The 21,688-nt window shown below is 35.9% G+C and overlaps 1 protein-coding gene across 1 annotated transcript in view; it reads right to left on the bottom strand.

Moving 5' to 3' along the window:
* Positions 1-38: 38 nt before the first annotated feature.
* RORB (RAR related orphan receptor B) overlaps positions 39-21,688 on the bottom strand; it is a 321,322-nt gene continuing 299,672 nt past the window's right edge. The window contains exons 9-10 of the mRNA XM_089691078.1: positions 18,975-19,087; positions 39-15,835 (exon numbers count right to left, since the gene is read on the bottom strand). Of these exons, the coding sequence (XP_089547204.1) occupies positions 15,680-15,835; positions 18,975-19,087 (269 nt within the window). The 3' untranslated portion in view covers positions 39-15,679. The remainder of the gene's footprint in view (positions 15,836-18,974; positions 19,088-21,688) is intronic.

Genomic DNA, 21,688 nt, shown 5'->3' with positions numbered 1-21,688 from the left:
ATCCTAAAGCAATGAGAAGAATGAGGCACCTACATGTCTTGAGATTAAAAATATTTTATTTTGTCATTTTATCAGCTGATTATTAATTTACTAATTGAATATCTTTCTCTTCAATATATTGAAATATGGTGCCATTAATGCCATAAATGGGGCATGTGAGCTCATTAGAACAAATTATCAAGCCGAATAACATTACTGTGCATTGCAAATGGAATGATGATCCGCATACAGTACAATATTTGGTCAGTTCCCATGAGTCACGTGAAACATACTTTAATACAACCTTGCCAGCATTGAAATAATGTCAGATATCCTTCTTGTTTTATTATATATTTTTTATTGTTTTATTTTTCATCAGCATTAAAGAAAGGAACATTGATTGTCATTTACAGAAAACATTCAAAAATCATGTGTGCTTTATAACGAATGCTAACAGTACAGTAAACTAATAATTTACATAACAAGAGACAAAATCTATTACATTCTAAATTAACCATGGAACACTTGCATCTTTAAAAAAGATGCTCCATGAACAAATGGCTAGAAAAAAAAGACCCAGCAATTTTAGTTTTAATTAAATTAGACATTAGAGCTAAGCTATAAACAAAGAGATAAAATGAAACAAAGGTAATACATCACATTACTGTGCTGTCACCCATCTTAGGGAAACACAGGGAAGTAGAAAGAAATACACTATATTACATTATGTTTTGAGAAAACAAAATAATAATTTTGACTGTACAGAACATACATACAGATTTTATTCTTACAAAGTTTAGAGTGTAGTTTACTATACAAGTGTTGTCAGGAACTGGAGATTCTCTAACCATGTATCTTCAATCCTGAGATGCAAGAAATGTGGTTTGACTGTTTGTCCTTGATAAATTATGTTCTGGCTCATCCTGCAAAAGTGTGTTGACTACAGATAAAATGTAATAATGACTAAGAGTACTCTAATTGGCAGGGACAAAAATAGTGAATGTGTATAGTATCTCCTGGTATATTTAAGAGCCCCCTTCCCCATTACACCTACAGAAAATATTTATAAATAGAACACAATAAATAATACAACCAAGGGGCTCACTAAATAAAATGGCAACCAATCGGATCTCAGTTTTCATCACAGAGAAGACAATAATTTATAGATAATGGTTATGATTCACCATTTGGGTCAAGTGTTTAGTGGAAGCTTCAATTGTGCAAATCACTTAAAAGTGAACAATAAACCCAAAAAAACCTAACCATAATTTTTCATTGCATCAGACATAATCATTTAGTGCAGTAAATGTTAATATACATTTAAAAAAGTTAATTAGGGTACAATTTTAGACACATTTAAGTTGGCTTTTCTGTTAATTAACTAAGGTAAACGTATTTCTATTTCCCCCAGATAAACTACAATATATTTCAGAGAAGAATTACACTGCTTAAGAATGAGCAGGGCAGGGTCCAGGACACTAGAGTAGATTTTCTTCCACTCCAGACATGGTTGTAGCAGGTTACACTCACCTTCCCAACCAAGATACTTGTGTCACCTGCCTTTGGGTTCTACATACATTGACATAGCATTTGTCCTAGAGAATGCATAATACAGTGTTTCTGTGCTCCACTCTTCTTAATGGATTCTCCAAGGGAAAATACTGAGAACTAGTCTGAGACAGGGACAACCATTCTGCCATGGGTAGAGGAGACCTCCCGGCTGTGAACCAGAACAACACTTGAGTACACAGGTGGAGAATAAAACATCTGACTCCACACAAAATGGGAAAAAAACTATAATGCCATTGATTTCGAGGGAATCTTACAGCTATGTAAATATGGGGGGTAGCTGGGGGACTCTAGATAACTGATATGCCTAAATTTGGCTAACAATGATAAATATGCCTTAGTTGTTAAATTCACAGCTAGTGGCCTTGGCAATGCAAAACACCTAGGTCACATAAGATTAATCCTAAGACTTTTAACAAAAAAGCACTTTTAATTCCATGGCTCTTCATCCCAATCAATTCTCCAGTAAATAGTTTATTGCTAAAAATGAATTGACATGTACATCAATTGTGTTTGTTTCTGTTTGATGCTATACAAATATTTTAACAGGTAAGATATGACACCCACCATTAGCCTACAATATAAGGTCAAATGCGTCAGAGTTTTTGAAGTTAAAAGGGCTTTATAAGAATTGGACTTATTGTTTATATTTTACTGCATAACATGGTCAATAAATATTGCTTTCAAAGACTTACAGGTAAGGAAAAAATATGATTTACAATGAAGAGAGTTTCCACTAGGAAAATGAGGGCAAGTTATAGGATCAAATTAGCTGAGGCTAGTCTTATTTGTCCAATTTATTTTTACTGCCTGATAAAAAAAAATATGTATAAATTAATAACACTCCTTATGGTGCACTGGATGAAACTGAACAACAACGCAATAATATTAAAACTTCATATAATAAACTGTATATCTTATAGAGGCATTGCAGCATTCAAGATTGGTGATAAAACATATTAACATTGTGTTCACTGTTTGATTCTGACTTCTTATTAAGTTGTTATCACTCGTCATTTTGGAAAAATATTTAAAAATAAAATGACAATATATGTGCAAATGTGTTTATATATACTGTATATATATATATAAATGTATTTCAGTCTTCAAACAGTTCACATTACCATGCTTATTTACATCATCCTTAACACCACTGACAACACTGCAAAGCATCTTTAGTTTTGGTAAAAATCTAATATGGCTTTAGGGTACAGCTGTTTAAAAATGCTGACCATTGTTTCCTTGGGAAAAACTCAGTGCAAATATTTTCAATTATTTCATGCACATAAAGTAATATCATATAAGGTTCAACTCATTGATGCCTTTGATGAGTAATCTGTTTTACATAGATAAAGTAGTTTTTATTGTAGAGCCACCCTTATTAGCTATTATACTTACATAATAAAAAGTTAAAAAAGTTATACTTTCTAAAAAGTCTAACAAATGCCATAGGTGCTATTTGTAAGAGTTTCCTCATGGTCAAAGACATAAAAAATCCCACATTTGAGTAGCAAATTAGGACAGAGTTTGTTTTGTGATCAATAACCAATCAGAAGAAACTTTTAAATATATTAAGTATAATTATGCAAACACGATTTATTATTGGAAATGCCCCCCTGTTCAGAATTTCCAAAAGTTCCCAGACTTTTGGTCCATACATTTTGGGAAGTTACAAGCTTTCCCAGTGGCAGTAGCATGAGGGTTGAATACCTGTGATTGAAATTGTGAATTTTAGGCTTATATGGTCTGAATGTTTGAGATGTAACAAATGTACGTGATGGGAAACTTGCAGGTACAATAGATCCTCCAGAGGGATCATTTGACAAATAATTGACTATTTGTCCCCTCTTAATGACACATATCAGCGATTAAAGTCTAGCTGTTATAATATTTGCTTTATTTAAAAAAATAAAAAAATATTTGGAAATGGAAAATATTTCTGACACCTGAATTTCTCATCGGAGAATGAAACCTCCAGATGTGTGTTGAATGTCAACTTTTGCACTATTGATCCAGTGCACATAGTTCATAATGAAGATTGACCTGACAGACAAATGGGTGGGGAAGTTATTGCTTGTGATATGACCCCTTAGTCTTGAGGAACATAATACACATGGCCCAAATTGATCAATTTAATGAGTCTTTGAGGTTACTTATTCACATACAAGTAAGGGATATTTTATCAAGAAACTTCATCAAATTATCTTAATCCCATAAAAAAGTCAAGAAAATCTTTTTGCTGATATCAGTGCTAAGTTACACAAGAGAGCTGTCTGGCAAATCTCTAGTAAATTCCACCTGATTCCTTCATCTATGGTAACTAAAGCCTATGGGGTCTGTGGAACTGGTGTAAAGGAGTACTAACAGAAACATTTTGTCCAGCCTAGAGCAACCAGTCAGCTTCTGGTTTTAAAAACTAAACATGGATTCTAATTGGTTGCTATTGTCGATGTGTAATTTCTCTGTTAGCCCTTTTTTAACACATTAACCCCTTTAAGACTATATACTAAAAGCAAATAGGATGCTCACTTTGCAAGGGAATTTTCACTTATCAAGGAAATTTTACCTTAACCCCTTCACACCGGAGCCTCCCGGTCCTTTAAGGGTTTCAGAAGCCGTGAGGCAGGGTGGGGTTTAGGGTCATGTGACCGCCGGGACACGTCATCATGGTGGTCACATGATCTGGAAAGGTCCCGATCGAAAAAGGAGATCGGGACCTTTCTGTGAGTACCGGACATGTGTGCTGGGAGACACAGGGCACACGCTCTCAGCACATATGTTCTTTTTTAATAGGCCCAGACGCTGGGAGGCCGCACATTTGCCGCACATTTGCGTTTTGGCTGGCGTGAAGAGGTTAACTTAGCAAACGAGGCAAAGCTCTGCAGACTTCCACCATCCAATCATGTGAAAGAAAACATTATGTATTATTTTCCTTTTAAGTGATACGTGTTTATTACAAAGTTATTTTTCACAAAGGTCAGTAAACTAAAAGAAAGGTACCTTGCAAAATGAAGAGCCTACTTGCCTTTAGTGAAATAAGCCATGGGGTTGATTTACTAAAGGTCATTTTCTTTCAGCTTAGTGAATGTAGTGAACATTCACTGTGCAAAAAATACAAAATCATGTGCAAGGAAAAATAATAGTTTTTGCTTACACATGACTGAATAATGGAAGTCATTTTTGCTTCTCTTCATTCCATAAGCTAAGGGAAAATTGTATTGTAAAGTGAAAATATACTTTGAACAGCCTATTTGCCATTGAGAGCACTGAGGTACAGAAATGTGATGACCAGTTTGTTATTCTGATTATGACATGATGGAAAAATACTGTATCTTTTGAGTTATCTGTTCAACATTTTCTAACCTTTATGACAATATTACACTTCAGATTAGTTATGATGAAGATAAACCTTACACTTTTTTTGCTACAGTTTTCATGCATAAAGACTATTATCTCATTGTGTTCATGTATGTGATAAATTTTAAAATTTTAATTTTAACACAGCAAGATGCTGTCGTTATTCTTAAGATACATTGTGAATTTACATTCAGATATTACATTACATCTTTGTAAAAGAAGGACTCAGCAATACTATGCAGGACAAAATTAAGTTAACTCAATACTGTTCTTCCTTTTCATTGACCAATTATTGCCCGTGAAGAATTCCAAATATTATTGCTGTAGTAAAAATCTCTTTGGCGCTAAAAGTCAAGAACCTGTTCATCGGTGGTCAATAAGCTGCTTATGATGTTATGTAACTATATGTACATATTACAAAAGCCCACACTTTTTATTTCTCCTAAAGGACCACTAAACATAAATAACAAGTTGACTTTTGTTAAACTAAGATATATTACAAGACATGGTATTCTTGGATAACTATGCAGATAATCAGGATTAATGTGGAACTAATGCCTCCTATCTGATAAAGACAGTGCCATCTTAGGTCCCGTTTAGATCTGCAGTTGCAATGGTGCTGTAAATGTGTCCAGCTATGACACCGGCCATTAGAGAGCTTGAAGATTTATTAAAGAGCTAACATAAGCACACTGGCAACTGTGACAGTTATCACCACAGCCATACCTTTAAATCAGCATGTACTGGCAGAATGTAAATAGAAATGAGATTAGTATTTTTGATTGAGAATTTAATACCATTTATTGAACATTTTAAACTTGAACTTTACTTTAGGAAACAGATAAGTTGGCAAGTTTAGTTAGTTTGATATATTAAAAATGTAATATATAAAGGTGGGTTAATGGAGATAAATAATTTTCAACAGGGGCACTTTTTAGCCTTGTGCAATAATTATGATAGAATACTACTTAAAGGAAAAGTTTGGGGTGACTAAAAAAACAAACATACATATTCACCTCTATACTGTGCATCAGTGTGATATTTCAGCTGTCCCCCCGTTGACTCTAAGCTCGAGAACTGACTGATCACATGAGCACTGATCATGGCTCTTGGTCAGCTCTTAGCTGATAGTGGTGACTGCCAGTCACTGCTCTGTATTTGCCCTTCCAGTACTCACTGGAGCACTAGACTGGAGAGAGGGTGAGCACAGCCACACACTTAAAAGCAAAGACAGCTGTCAGTCAGGCATCCAACAGTAATATCAGTCTCCATCCAGAGCCTGGAGCAGCTCTGAGACGCTAGCCGACAGCGGACATTGAACCTGCTGTTGGTTGATTCTGGGCCACATGAGAGCACAAGTAAGTGCACTATTGTGACCCAGAAGAGAAGTATACCCATAAATGCTTTGACTATACTTTTCTAAATTTCTTAGTCTAAATTGACGGTTAACATAAAGAAATAAAGAGCACACGAGTTACCAGTAGCTCTTATAACTGCTTTTATTTAGGTTTACTGGTCCTTTAACTCCAATAATAAAACAATAAAAGCAAGGCAGGTTTAAATGTACAAATATTTTCATCAAAGGTCTTCCTATAAAGGTTGATGAAAAGGAAGCATTTCCAAACGATTACTAAAATACATCTGACTTTTTAAATTCATGGTAAATAGCATGTAAGATTTACAGGTAGTAGAGTTTGTATTTTTTCCAAAATATTTGAACCACATTTTGCAAGGATTGTGTGCTGGTGGACAATAAACCTAGATTACATTTGGACAACCCTGATCAGAAATCTTTCATAGTAAAATAGAAAAATATTCACTCATGATAGTTATGTACGCTATACATCATTAAATACACTTTTGGATCAATAAAATATGCTGGTGGGACCAACTCCGCTAACAAGAATATTACTATCAAATTTGTGCTTTGAATAAATGCATATACTGTTTGTTACATAATGTTATCACCAAGCTTTACTGAAACAAAGCTAGGGGAAAAGGCACAGCCTTCTAGCTTTCCTGCCTGTAGCTTCTAAGTGGCAAATTGCTGGCATGCCCAAGAATCAGCACATCCAACAGAGACAAAAATAACTACAGGTATACAAGCCTATACAATGGCAAACAAGAGAAAACACACACATGTGATACTTGTGTATGCGCCTCCTATGTTTTGAACTATCAATAGCAATTTCTTTATGAACACATTAATGCACAGCATTCCAAGGATTAGTTATGTTGTTCAGTAATTTAAACAATCTGCATTTGCTCAAATTAATAAAAAATAAATCCCAGCAAAGGAATACTGTGATTACTTGCTATGTATCTCACAATCACAAAGTTCATTATTAGTTCTGTGATGTTTTAAAGTTATATTTTTATAGTAAGCACGCATATTTAATTTTAAAAGTACATTGAGTACTATTAGTTCATAAGCTTACATTTTTATTGTGCATGCTCTCTTTGGTCTAACACTGATAAATGAATTCTGCACATGCCACGGAAACTCTAAAATTTTACGTTGAATTGCATAACAGATATAACAAATCTCATTGCACAGGGTTTCGTGTATTAGACATCAGGGGGAGGGGGTTTAAAACCAATAGCTACATTTTACGTGTTTATTGTCAACTTCTTTGACATTGTTTCTAAATTTTGCATTTGTCAAAACAGACTAAATTCTTTGCTCTTGCCGCTATTGAATAAGAACATATTTGCCAATCGGATAAACAGTATCAAAAGTAAGGGCAAAGATGAGCTCTATAGTTTGTAGGCCACTGTGATCCAGATCTAAATGTACTGAGAAATTAAATGCAAATGTGAAAGATTAAACAATATAGTGATTGTGGGGCCACTGCAAGCCCCTGGAGGGTGGAAACTCAACCAATGTAAACATTTCCTTAAATTTTTTATTATATCATGTTTCATTGTTGCAGTTCTTGCAAATCTTTCATGTAAATACAACTGAATGAAATATAGTCTCCTTTAGGTTATAATATGCAATGTATTTAAAATATTGACCAATTTATAAAAAAAAATTAAATTGCTTTTTTATTCTCAGAAGAGGCTGACAAAATAATCCCCTTCTGATTTCTTAAGCTCACAGTCTAATCAAGACAGGCCTAAGTGATTTTTTTACAAGGTTTTAAGGCAGACCAGCCTTTAAGGTATAGTCTGTTCTCTGTAGTCCCCCATCTGTCCTTGCCTGATTCGTAATCCTTTTGAAGGTTGATACTTCAGACAGGAAAAAAACAAACAGATAGTAAAGCGGAGAAGAGAGAAAATTAATTCTACTGAGGCCCAAAATATGCTTATGAATCTGACCTTTGCATGGGTTCTTTGAAACAAAGAAGCTATTTTGTTATTCATTCATTTAATTTAAACTAAAGAGCAGTGGATATTCTTTACAAAAAATTTACAAAAGACAGCATTTCATATCCACAATTAAAAAGTTGGTACTGTGCATTTACAATTATTGCTGCTGTGTTTTAACCATCTTAAAGCACAATTACGAGCCATTAAGTTCAAACAGTGCAAACTATATATACATGACACCAACCACTCTTCACCATTTTGTATGGCTTGATACATTCTCCAGGTGCATGCAGTGAGTGTAATGTAGGTGTGCCTTTCCATCAATCTGTTTTTATAAATCTAAAAAAGGATTATATATATCTAAAAAAGGATTATATATTCCATGTTAAATGAGGCATATTTTGTTTGCTTGTTCCAGTTGAAGCAAACATACCTTGAAATGTGAAGTTCTCGTGTTTATTATCATTCAAAGCATTGATAATATAAGTAAAGTTATATCCACACAACACTGAAAGATGCCTGTGGTTTAAGTCACAATCAGCACCAGTTATATCTCTTGGGGAATCTGCCCTTCATTTCTTTGCATACAAGTTTCTAAGTACTTCCACTTGCTATGGCTTTTATTAAGGGGTCATATTATCTCCATTTATTTTACACTGTAATGGGAAAATCTAGCCACTACAGAGATATCTTTAGCGATTCAAACAACTAACATCCATAGAAAACTGAAATACTGGTTTTGGCTTTCATTACCAAATATCTGTTTTGTGCGGAATGATCCTTTAAGTGCTGACATCATGCTTTTCTAGAAGATTGAATGGTCCCAAAATCTTTCTTTTTGGCAAGTATATGCTGTGAGAAGAATTACCCAAGAAACATGCATAAAAACACCCTGAATTGTTATTTTTGGTGAACAGGTTGTCTTATAGTATAGAATATATATCTTTAAAACCAGTTAGCAAGTGAAATATTAATCACATTTCTTAATGTGAAGCAGCACCTTCACATTTCTTTGAGTAGTATATCAATGTACTTCAGATGTAATTGCTAAATGACAACTTTTACATAAAGCTCCGCTCTGATTGTGAAGACTATATTACTTAGAGTGATTTGTATTTAGTTTGACTAAAATGACATATTTCAAAAACAATCATTAAAATATATTTTTTAGAAGAGAGATTTTCATCATTATTAATAAGTGAACAACAACATTTAAAAATAACTCTCATCTTGTGGTTACAATCAATTAATTAGCAATTCAAAGAGAAATCTTGGTATTAACCTTTCACTGTGTGAAATACCTTGTTCTACAGCCCAGATACATGCCAGAGAACACTTCTTGGATTTTTATTGGTATGGAGGACTTTTTTGATTCTCATGTTCAGTAGGTAGAGTTCTGCACCATTGTACTGACCCAAAACTTTTTATTTCAATAACTGGATACTGTATCATTTTAAAAGGATGCTACTATTCTTAACTTTTGGGCTGGCTGAGGTCTGAAGATCATACCTGAAAGTGATTTAGACTAATGATTTACACTTAGTGCTATCAATTTAATCTAAAAACATATTGGTAAATGTATTAATAGAAATCAATCTTTAATCCAAAATAAATATAGCATGCATTTTGTTTTTAAGGAGGAGCAGAATTGTTCTGATATACTCTGCTAAACTCCAGAGCTTGTTAAAAGAGAATACACACCATTTTTAAGTTTTCCTAGAAGTGCAAGTTAATGCATTCTGTTTTATGTAAATAATCTTATCAGTGGGTGTTAGTGTTTTAAGTGCCTTGTTTCTATGGGTTTTTTTTCTATGTTTATGGGGGACAGCCATATGTGTTTCATATGCAGTCTCTGCTTCCTGCTTGGTTGTGCTGCAAAATAATTGCCCTTTGAATTTTCTTTCTGTTAGGCTGACCATACACTATACAATTTGATTGTACAGAGTCCTCCTACCAACAACTATGTAGTGCAAGTGCCTGCACAGTTGGGTACAAATTCAGTGGATTGTTAGGTGTGTTTTATTATTGCATAGTTTTGGTAACTCTAAAAAGAATTGTACTGAGATTGTTCAATCAGATTGTAAGATAAAGTAGCCTTATGTGTAAGGCTATCACAATGGTCAGGCGAACCTAAAGCAATAGACTGAATATAAGGGCAAATTCAATTTATCTGAGCAGCACCTTTGCTAAGATGTAGTCGTTGATGAATGCATGGCCACTAGTGCTAATTTGGAGGAGAAATCACATAGAAAGTCATCACCAATTTACTTTTTGTAACAATTTAAATGTTTCCTTCAACCACCAGTTGAAAAGCAATGTCCATTATCAGAGAATCCCTGGCCTGTACAAGGCTTAATTGTCTTTCTTTGGGTGAAAAGGAAGATGAGACACTCTCAACACTCTGGTATAGCCATATAATTTATCTAAATGAGTATGTTAACATGACCACTGATACCTGAGTTTTCACCAATGCCAGCAGAAAGCGGTGATTGCCAGTCACCATAGTCTGCTCTCACTGGAGCACTGGGTTGTGGAGGGGGAGGGAGTGGCTGGCTCAGGCTCTCAGCGGCTTTCTGAGAGGCTGAGCCTGGCTTCAGACTCTGGGGCGGATCCCGACTTTAAAGGGCTTGAACCGGCTGAGTGACGTCAGCTGACTGCGGATTTCAGCGTGCTGTCAGCTGAAAAAGGATCACAGGATTGCAGAACAAACTGCACTCCTGTGATCCATAGGAGAAGTACAGCCTAAAGATCTATGGCTGTACTTCTCCTTTAAATGTCCATGGCAGGTATACTAAGTACTAAAATTCTCAGATCAGCCAATATATAAGGACTAGAGGGGACTGGCGCACTGCAGCATAGACCATACTGTGTTTCCTGAATAAATGAAGTAATTATGATGGTTGTATGCCACCTAGGAGGAAAGTGGCAAAATATAAGCATATGAAATGAATATAAGACCTAGAGCTTTTTAGAGATTATTATTATTTAACATTAAGTCGGTATGATGTTCGAGGCTTTATTCTTTAAATTCTGACTGGAGTGCACCTTTACATTTTTTACTTATTTTGAAAGTTAAAATTCCATTTAACTTGGATTAAGCTTATATTCATATGAACACATGGTGAAATAAATCAGCAAAACCACTGTATTCTGTCACTGTTTTTAGTCTAGTAAATACTACTGTTTATTGGAGGGGATGTTGTGGGATTCTGAAATATCAAACCTGTTTTATTTTTCAAAATATTAAGTAAACGTCATACTCTTTGACCCATAAGCCTCATGTGCCCCACATGCTGAAAATGAATACCTGCAGATATAAATTATTGCTGGAAAAAGATTGTCAATCTGTTTAGTGTTTCTAGACTGGGGTAAACTCTCATTTTGTCAAAAGAGAAGATCAGGTGTTTATCAGGCTAGTATTTCATATTCATGAAAATCTGCTTTTCCTTTCTTAACTTTTGCTTATGACATATCTACTGTAAGGAGGACTATACATATCTTCCAATCAGTTATTATTTTCCCTGAGAGATATACAGTGCAACTTCTGCATTAAGCAGTGATTGTCATTTGTTCTACAAGGAGAGAGGAAATAAAGAGAATATATGGCACATGCATCAATTTTTATTTGCCTATTGTCCAATACCAGAAATGTAACTCCAGCAGTGTGTGGTGTATGGATGACCACAGCAGACAACCTAAAAGTCAATTAGCCAATCAGGAATTTTCTAGAAATAATTCTGGCATCTTGAGAGAGGATGCAATGTTGTGAGGTATACATTATGTGCCAACAGTTAACAGGTTAATTTAATCCTCCAGCTCAGTCATGGTTGATGACCATTAGTGCCCATACTGACTAATTTAAATAAATGTGCCTCCACTTTCAGTTAGTATGTACAAACATACAATAAACATGTGAATAATACTCTGCAAAGGTTAATTAATTTTATGGAAGATTGCGTGTTTTTAGAATTGTTGCTGCCAAAACGTTGCCTTCTTTGCAGGAAAATAATTAAGGAAATGCACAAATTTCTAAATAGATTTGTTGCATCTTCATATAAATAGTTACATGCTGAATACAGGTAAAAAAACAAAAAAAAATTGCTTGTTTAAGGTTTACTTGGTGTTGCACGCCTATGTGGCCTGTTATATAATATAGTTTAAAAAAAGTTCTTTAAATATTCTCTGTGACGTATAAGGTAAAAGCATTCTTGATTGAAATCTATTTGCTACATAAGAAGTGTACAGGGCTATGCTTGTTTTCATAAAAGGATAATGGATGGATGCCACTTGATACATCCTCAGAGATCTTAATACTCTTTGAATGTATATTGCACCATATCCTAGAGATCTGCTGAACTGCTTTAATTGGCTACTCTTCTATTACCCTGGTGTTCTAGCAATCGGCAACGTAATCTTCCATTTACACAGAATATGACCCTTGGAATTAATTATTTGAACAAAAGGCTCACAGAAGTGACACTGACAATAAAAAAGATTAGACTCTTCTAGTAAATGAACGAATACGGTAAATTTGTCTATAGACAGCTGCTATCTAATTACTTGCATGGGATTGTCAAATTGAACAGGAAACACCAATTTTGAGATAGAAATTTTGATAGGAAAAAAGGCAAGTTAAGAAACAGGATTACATCTAATAATAGTAGTATGCATGTGTGTGTATGTACTCTATGTCTGTATGTATGTTTGTATGGGGGAGTGGGTGGGGGATCTGGGGAATACCCTTTGTGTTTGAGCTTTACATGTAAGACTAACAGTCCATCAAATACTTTTGAAAAATATTTCATAATTCCTTTTAATAAAACTGTTCGTATTCAAGAGAGGCACAACTATGTAAACTATGGAGCAACATTGGAAACATATTGTTATAGAACTGTTACTTTGAGCTCTATGTAGGGTTCATTAGAAAATACTTTTAAAGATATAAATCTTTAGGTGAAAAATTTATAAATATGTATACTTTTCAAATTACTTGGTCCAGGACCATAAAAAGCCTTGCTGAAATACCATTAAACAGCATTTTTTAGGGTATCTGGGGAGGCAAAACTAAGTCACTGGACACATAGGTTGGTGCCTTTTAAAGCCTAGGGAGACTACATCCTTAATCAGATAAAAGCAGAAGATACATACCTTTTAAATATGGCAGATTCCAACCCACTAGATTGTAGATTGCTAGCAATGAACATTATAAGTAGTATTTGTGCATATCTCGGAAAGGGCCTCGTTGTATAAAGGGCAAGATTTAAGTGAATCTGCATTTGAAATTTTAGGATGCTGAGAATTATAAGATGTGGTTGCTTTCTCAGGTGACCAGTGTTTTGTGTAGGAATGCTCACAGATGTGCATTTATCTACACTTAAGCAATGCCATATACATAGTAGCTCCTGTTCATGTATAGACATGCAAATAATGTAGTATTTCTAACTTAACCTTAAACTTATTTCAAAATGAACTGCTATCAGCAGGCAACTTACTAGATCTTGCCCGGAAATGCAGGCTTTTTGGTTCAGGTACCAGCTTTCTAAACTTCATTGTAAAATCTCTGGCCTGAATTTCATCATAAAATCTCTGTCTGTCAGGGACAGACACTGAATACTGTTTTATATTTGTAAATATATATTAATAATAAATAAATGTACCACAGTTAATGTCATATTCCATTTGTTTTCTGTTGTTGGGTGGGTAGTTTTTTGTGGAGACAACAATTATTACATTATCGATTTTTGGCTAGGCACCACTAACATACATGCAGAATCCCAGGACCATATTTGGATTGGACTGAATGTTTGTAAGCAAACTCATTCATGTGAGTCATGCTGTGCATGTGCAGCCTGTCGGACTGCATAGGCATATTCCATCTGTAAAGCAGGGCTGTGTGGGCTGTTGACTATCAGGAATGAGACTTTACACTCATTTCATGTGCAGAGTTTGGAAGGAGCTCCTGCTTGCTCTCAGGCTGCACAGAACAGACTGAAAGCAGTCCTTTTTATGAAGTGTAGGAGGGCACAGATTAGGATGGGCTTACAGTAGCATTCCTGTTATGTGAGGCTTGAGGTGCAGAGTCTGTGACAGCCGTACTGCCTGATTTAGGCTGTCACACACCTCTAAAGCAAGTGCAATTAAAAACTTTATTCTGTGAATTAAAGGAGTAACTGTCACTATCTATGAAAAGAGACAGGGATAGCTGCAGCCTTGTAGTTTACCTCTTTGCCTCGCTGTCTCTATTCTAAAAGCTCGGATGGGAACCCTCCCTTTGTGTGATAATTTCTTTCTCTTTGTAGAAGGTTGGGTGCAGAGCTGGGATGTCTGGATGCAAGTTGAGCAAGGCTGAATGCAGAGCTGAGTTTGGCTAGCACAACTATTGGCACTATTCCGGCACATTTTAGTGCAGCAGACTCCACGTGCTGTATTAGCTCCAGCCCACCCCCAATGGTGCAATTGTTCTGTTTTCTGTTTCTAACAATGAGCAGTTTATCTGAAGTACAAAGATATATATACTTTAAACCATTCAATAAAAATATATATTTTCCCTTGTTCCTTGGTAGATAAATCCTGCAATTTTTTTAAGTTACAGGAATAGGTGTACATTTTACAATCATGGCTTTCGTTGAAGAAAATGTTGTCTTGCTAAAGCATTACATTACACACTCTGCATGCGTTATACTCTACTAACCCAAAGTGGTGTATTACCATTAGGAAGGTGTACAATACATTGGCAACAAATATTGTTTAAATAATGGCTTCGCTAACTGAAACTTGATTGCCCAAACATAAATACATAAATTCAAGGAGGGGAAAACACAACATCATCAATGAAAGACAGAAAGAAAAGTAGAAGAATTTCTTGTATAGTATAGGATTACACCACAGCAAAGGTGCCTTTTGTGTGATGTGTGAGTGTATATATATATATATATATATATATATACAAGCACACCAATTTTATCTACACATGCATCTATAACATAGAGATAAGTCAAATTTAAATTAGATTGGAAATAATCCAGAAAGACGAGTAATACTGTAGAAGTATATACTCTTGTTGATATCTACAATAAAATTCTATAAATTGTTGTCTCTCAAATTATATATAAAAAAGTAAATACACCCAGTGTTCTATATATTAAGATAGATGCTTCAGCTACCGGGGGAGTTTGCAATACTTGTTTTTTTTTGCACAGCCTTCCCCCGGCAACTAAAGTGTTAAACGATCAGTTCCAAAGGAAATTCAAATAGTTAATAAAGAAGAGAATGAGAGAGCCTCACTCAGAGGTGCGTATTTACATTCTTCAAACTGTAGCGGTGAAAAATAATTCTAGTAAGTGCAGGACATTCCTAGTGCTGCTGTAGTGATGTTTTTTGTGGTTTTTGTAAGTCCTTTGAGCACATTTCTTTTGTCTTAGTAGTGATGCATTCCATAGCTATGTGAAAGATCCAGCTGTCTTCACTTGCAGCCAGTGCTTGAGTCAGGGTTAAAAAGCTCCTTGTACAAAGGAGGAAACAATGTATTCACTATCTCGGGATGAGATTGCTTAAATACCTGCAGCTTCTCTCCATGTAAGTTGCAAAGTGCAGTTATGTTTGGTATCTTGGCTATTAACTGTGAAGAAATAAAAAGAGTGATTAGAGACATAAGAAGAATGCTCAGTTTCAAGGTTAGTTGCAAGTGTAAAGGTACAGTCCACTAAACAACCTTTTATTGAAGATGTAGTATAAGTTGGGTTGGGTATTTTCCTTTAGAAAGTAATGCTTTCACCTTTTTTTTATCCTCTTTTGCATCTTAGTGCTGTTGATATCCTGCATACCAATAGCATCTACATGTCATTGCTCAGGAATGGGTTTCTGATGATGACTATGGAAGAACATGATGATGCGATGGGCGCTTTTAGCCTCTACTGGAGGTGCATGTGACAGTTCCGTAACTGGGAGATATGGACAGAGTGTTGTAACCTTATAACAGGAAGTGCCTGAACAAGGATCTTCATGCTGGCAGGTATTATTTTAATGAATGCTGCTGATGTAAATTAAAAACAATTGTAAAATGACTTTTACATTTAAAGTGTTACTAAACCCAGGACCCTGCATTCACTACAGTACACAGAACATGGAAATGCAATTATTTTAGTAAATATAAACTGCTAAATACCTTTTCCCATCAACAGTATATAGCAGTCTTGTGATATCTATCAGTGTCCAGCTGAGCACAGGTTAAAGCTTGTAGGAGGAGTTTCCATTCTCCCCTAATTGTCCAATGAGGCTGCATTATCCCTGGTCCTCTGTCTGGACAGTGCTGATTGGCCCTGTGCTGATCACATGCACCCACAGGAAAAAAAAATATCTCTAGCAATACACACCAAACTGAGGACGTGCATATTGTCTCCTAGTGCTCTGTACTTTCAGCAGATGGATTGGGGACAGTAGAAGAAGGGAAGGTTCAGAGAAGACAGGATCAAACAACATTTTTACACAATGCTAAGGATTAACCCCTTAGGTTCCACAGTGAGCATAACAAGCATGCTTGACTGCATAAACAGACTGATTTTACTGTTGTGGGTTTGCTAACACTTTAAATTAACATGTTGAAGATTTTAGATATATAGTTTACATTTATTTTAATCCCGTGTTCCTGTTTCACATAGCACTGTCCTGAGCACTTCCATAGTTAAGACATTCTACAATTCTGCAGTTACCTCTGCCTGCAGCAGGTGATGGAGATACATTTAAGGCTTCATGCACACGAGGAGTCTGAAAAAGCCCCTCTGAATGCCAGAACTGCTTGCAGACACATGTGACATAAAAAAACCAGGCTAAAAGCCAGGTATTGCACACGCCTTTATGAGTAGATAGCGTTTGAGCATAAAGGCATTTTACTGGCCCAAATGCTTATTTACTCTGGCCATTGGAATACATTTGCGTGCATATATTTTATACACTTAACATTTAGACACGTTACGACGTGTTTGCGCATTTTTCTGCTGAAACACACCCTCTCAGAAATGTGCCTTTTGTAGGTTTTTCTTCTGCCTGTAAACACTCCTCTACTAATACACCTGTAAATGCCTATGTGTACATGGACATATAGCCTTACATAGAGGCGCTTTTATGGGCTGTATAAGCTGTATTTTTTAACCTCTGTGTGCATGAGGCCTTATTCAGTCTGCAATCTCCAAGTATTAAAAAAGAATCTGAGAGGTATCTGGAAATGGTATCTATACATGCTTAACACACTTAAAGTGTACGTAAACCCAAAATAAAAAATCTAATATATTGTAAATGCTTCTTGCCATGGAACCTGCAGTATACCTTATTTTCTTAATTGTGTCTCATTCTTTACTATTTTTGGATCACCAAATTGTTATAGCAAGGGACTTTCCAGGGCATTATATATATATAATGTGGCACCATTAAACAAACACAATTATAAAATATATAAAGTTTATTGTACAAATATCAAAAACATACATGGGTACCATGCCATGCAAAAATGGGTCCATATCATGACATAGTGTGACGACTAATACTACAATATAGCTCAGCACATTTCGAATAGAATTATATCTTCATCAGGAGAATATGTGGATGAAATCTTTTGCAGTTAAACCCTGGTTATTAAAAACAAATAGTCTGTAGTGAACTTCAAATCAAGAGGAAGGATGAAAATCATCATTCCCCAGCAGCGGAGCAACAGAGAATAGCACAGAGCCAGAGAGAATCTGGTTCAGCACAAGGGATGCCAATTGGGGAGCTGCCAAACCCCAGAGAAGAGAAGAAAGAATAAGTTCACACCCTCTCAGCTTGTCCCATTTTTTAAAAATGGTAGATCCACAGAATGGATAAATAATTTTGAGAGATATGGTCTCCCCAGTTGTAATCTCAATATCAATCTAACCAAAAAGAAGGAGCATAACATAGTCACACCTCAAAGGGTACTGGGTAATGGAGTTCAGCACATTTCCAAAAAGGGGAGGAAGAACCCATGAAAGTATATTAAATGTCAGAGTAGAGTCTTGTAAAAAAGATTCCTCATAAACTGAGAGTTCAATGTCCGCAATCCCCTGTTGTAGCCCTTGTCACCAGCAGGAAGCACTGCAAGATCTGCTTTAATGATGATGGGGTGTTAGTTGTAAAGTACAGAAATACCTATGATTTTAGATTGTGAATTCTAAAATACAATTAGATAACCTGCTAGAAGCACTAGGACTACAACAAAGCATTAATCGTGTGATCTGCCAAAGAAGTTTTTTTTCCTGTAATGGATAAAGCAATACTGTAAGTACCAGGGGGGGACTGATAACTCAAGGGGCCCTCGGGCAATAGGGGATCATGGGGCCCCTGTGTCCTTGCCCAAACTCAAAAAAGCCTATGAAAAAGGTACCAGGGGCATCTCATGGGGCCCCCTACTGACCCCGGGCCCTCGGGCAGTGCCCGAGTTTCCAAATGGTCAGTCCGCCCCTGGTAAGTACATTACAACATATGTATGTTTATGTGCATGTAACTTGGGCAATCTTAGTTAAAATGGTCTTCTGTTTGCCCATTTGGAGCTTGTAAATAAAGCAGAGAATCATGCAACTAATCTCATAACTAATTTAATTGCATAATAAAATGTCTACCATTTTATATTAGAAATAAACATATGCATAAAATAGAAATCCACAGCCAAAATGAAGATGGTTTGTTATTTGGGTTCCATAGTTTACACAACACATATACACGAAAAACATTTAAAGACTGCCACATACCTTTGCCAGTGTCTCATCATCTAGATGGTTCTTCTGAATCACATGCTGAAGTGCAAAATAAATTCTCTCTTGAAGCTTTTGGACCTTCCTTGGTTCTATCAGCCATGGTCGATCTAATGTAATACATTAAATACATAAAGAATAAATTATTGGGTCACATACATAAAATTCAGTATAGAGCAGCATAAGTGCAACAAAGGTATTACGCTTTCTGCTGAATACTGGACCATGACCTGTTGATCTAAGATGGTTTTAAATCCTTCGGTTTCAATCTGAACTAAAGAAGGAAATATGTTTCTGCATATACAAAACACTTTTAATATTGTGTAAAAATGTATTCAAACATAATATGGTGTTGTTTTGTGTTTAACATGATATCCATGCTCTATTTTCAATACGTTTCTACTATATACACATCGGCAGCCTCTACAGTATGTTCCTCTTCAAGGAATAACTAAAATCTTAAAGTGATTCTAAAAATTGAAATGATAAAAAAAGAATGTTATACTTACCTGATTTGTGTAAAGGTTTTGCACAGAACAGCCCCAATCCCCCTCTTCTGGGGTCCCTCCGCAGGCAATCCTGGCTCTTACCTCCTGCCAAGTGCCACAATAGCAAGCCTCTTGTTTTGGGGGCATTCTAACAGACGTGCTCCCAAGCTGCACATTGTCCATTCACAAACAGAGTGCAGCTTGCCCCCCCAATCTCTCCTCATAGGCTCACTGCCTGTGATTGACTGCAGAAAGATCTAATGGCTCCCTCTGCTATGTGAGTCAATGAGGAGGCAGAGACCTGGGAAATCCAGTGCTCTCATGCTGGATTGAGATGGGGCCCAGGTAAATATAAGAGGGGCTGGGGGGGATCTGCACCCAAAAGTCTTTTTACCTTAATGCATAGAATGCATTAAGTTAAATAGCCTTCTGCCTTTAGAGCCACTTTAAAGAGTGAAAACAACATATGATTTGCGTCTGGTGGGAATATTCAGTGTGTTTCTTTATGATACTGTACTTTTTGTCATAAAGATGGCCTCTCAAATAGCCAGGAAGGGGATGTGCATTTTTAGTTTAACTAAAAAATATAATAAAAAAGAAGGAAAGAATTCTGCATCTGTGGATATTTTTTTTTTATTAGTAGTAATTATAGGCAAAATAAATGCATACAGAAAAGGACACTCTAACAAAAGCGGTTCTATCCATAGTGGGCTGCCTCTAAAAAAAGGGGTTGATGTAGGCTTGATTTAAGACAGGGTTGGCTATCCACAGTAACAGCCAAATTTACAAGACAGGAGTCAAGTTAGCTTCTGACTATTCATATCATGTGGCAGTGAATAGAAATAGTTGCATGTACAAATGCAGCCCTCTAACTATTTACTTTTTCCCATTCTAACAATAGCTGGGAGAATAACTGGTGCATTAGAAAGTCAGCTAAGGTACATACATATGGTAAACATCTCCAGAAAAGGTCTAAGACAAGATAATATTCATGAGTATCTTTGGATTGCACAAGTTCTTGTTTCTAGAAAAGAAAATCTTTTTTAGCTACCCTAACTGAAAATGCACTGTGACATTGTATGGTTAAACAATTTAATTATAACATTTTTCCTAGAAAGATTCCCCTTTACTAGTTATCTCTAATGCTTTCTAGTTAGCAAAAGAAAACAAAATTTGGAACAAAGATCAAGGGTATAACTACAGGGGGCTCCAGGTCCCGACACTATGATTGCCACTGGACAATGCTGAGGTCTTCCAATCACAGTGAACCCAAAATTAAACACAGCTAGTGTTTACATTATAGATTCCACTCCTGGCACCGAATCCTCCCAAAACGTTCGTTTTTGAAGTCAGTGCTTCCCTTGCCTGGTCCTGTATGTAAACATGCTCCCACTGATCACCAATGAAAGGGGGCACATTGACCATGCTATCCAGCAAAGGGGCACACCAGTGCTGACAATTTCTCTCCTCCAAATGACCATAGACACCAGTCCTCTTTTCCTTCTGTTAAGCAGCAATATAGAGGGCACAACAACATCTGCGCACCATACATTCAGTTTTACGTAACAAAATGTTTACGTACAACATTACATTCTCCTAACCAAAGTGTTTCTTGTCTCCAACAGTTGCTGGTAAGTAGTTACTGACTATTTTATTAAAGTTCTTCTTTAAAGTAGGCTCAAACAAAGTGTTAGTTGTTTGTCAATATTATGATTTATTTTTAAAGTTTGGGTTTTTATGTGTCTGTGAAACTCTCATGTGTGCCACAGTAGTTAAAGAAAATCTATATTCACAGCACTATATTCATTTTATAACATTAGCAATGCAAACAATAGTTATTTTTTTGACAATCCAATATAAGCTTATTTGAAAAATCTCTTTTCATGTTCTGGGTTCTGCCTGTCTGCTGGCAGCAACTTTCTAGATTCCCTGCCTGCTTTGCAGCTTCTCCTCTGCTATTTACTTTCAATTTCTAAGGACTACATGTCCCATGGCACCTTGTTTCCTGCAAGCTATGATTCCTGTACTAACTCCGCCTCCTGAAACTTCTCTTCTTAGCACCTTAGCTTCTTAGTTCAGAAGGCAGGCTCTATGAATTCTGTGACACAACAGTGCTTATCAACAGGGCATAGTGATTATGTGTCACAGAATTCAAGGAAGACAATGTGTGGGGATCTTCACAGAGCAAATTTACTAACTTCAAGAACATTCAGATTAGTAGGA

The sequence above is a fragment of the Staurois parvus genome, unplaced genomic scaffold (genome assembly GCF_062004578.1).
Source record: "Staurois parvus isolate SC_StPar_1 unplaced genomic scaffold, SC_StPar_1.0 ptg000549l, whole genome shotgun sequence".
Lineage (NCBI taxonomy): Eukaryota > Metazoa > Chordata > Amphibia > Anura > Ranidae > Staurois > Staurois parvus.
Note: the sequence above shows the minus strand (reverse complement) of the source record. Positions and strands in the feature narration are given on the sequence as shown.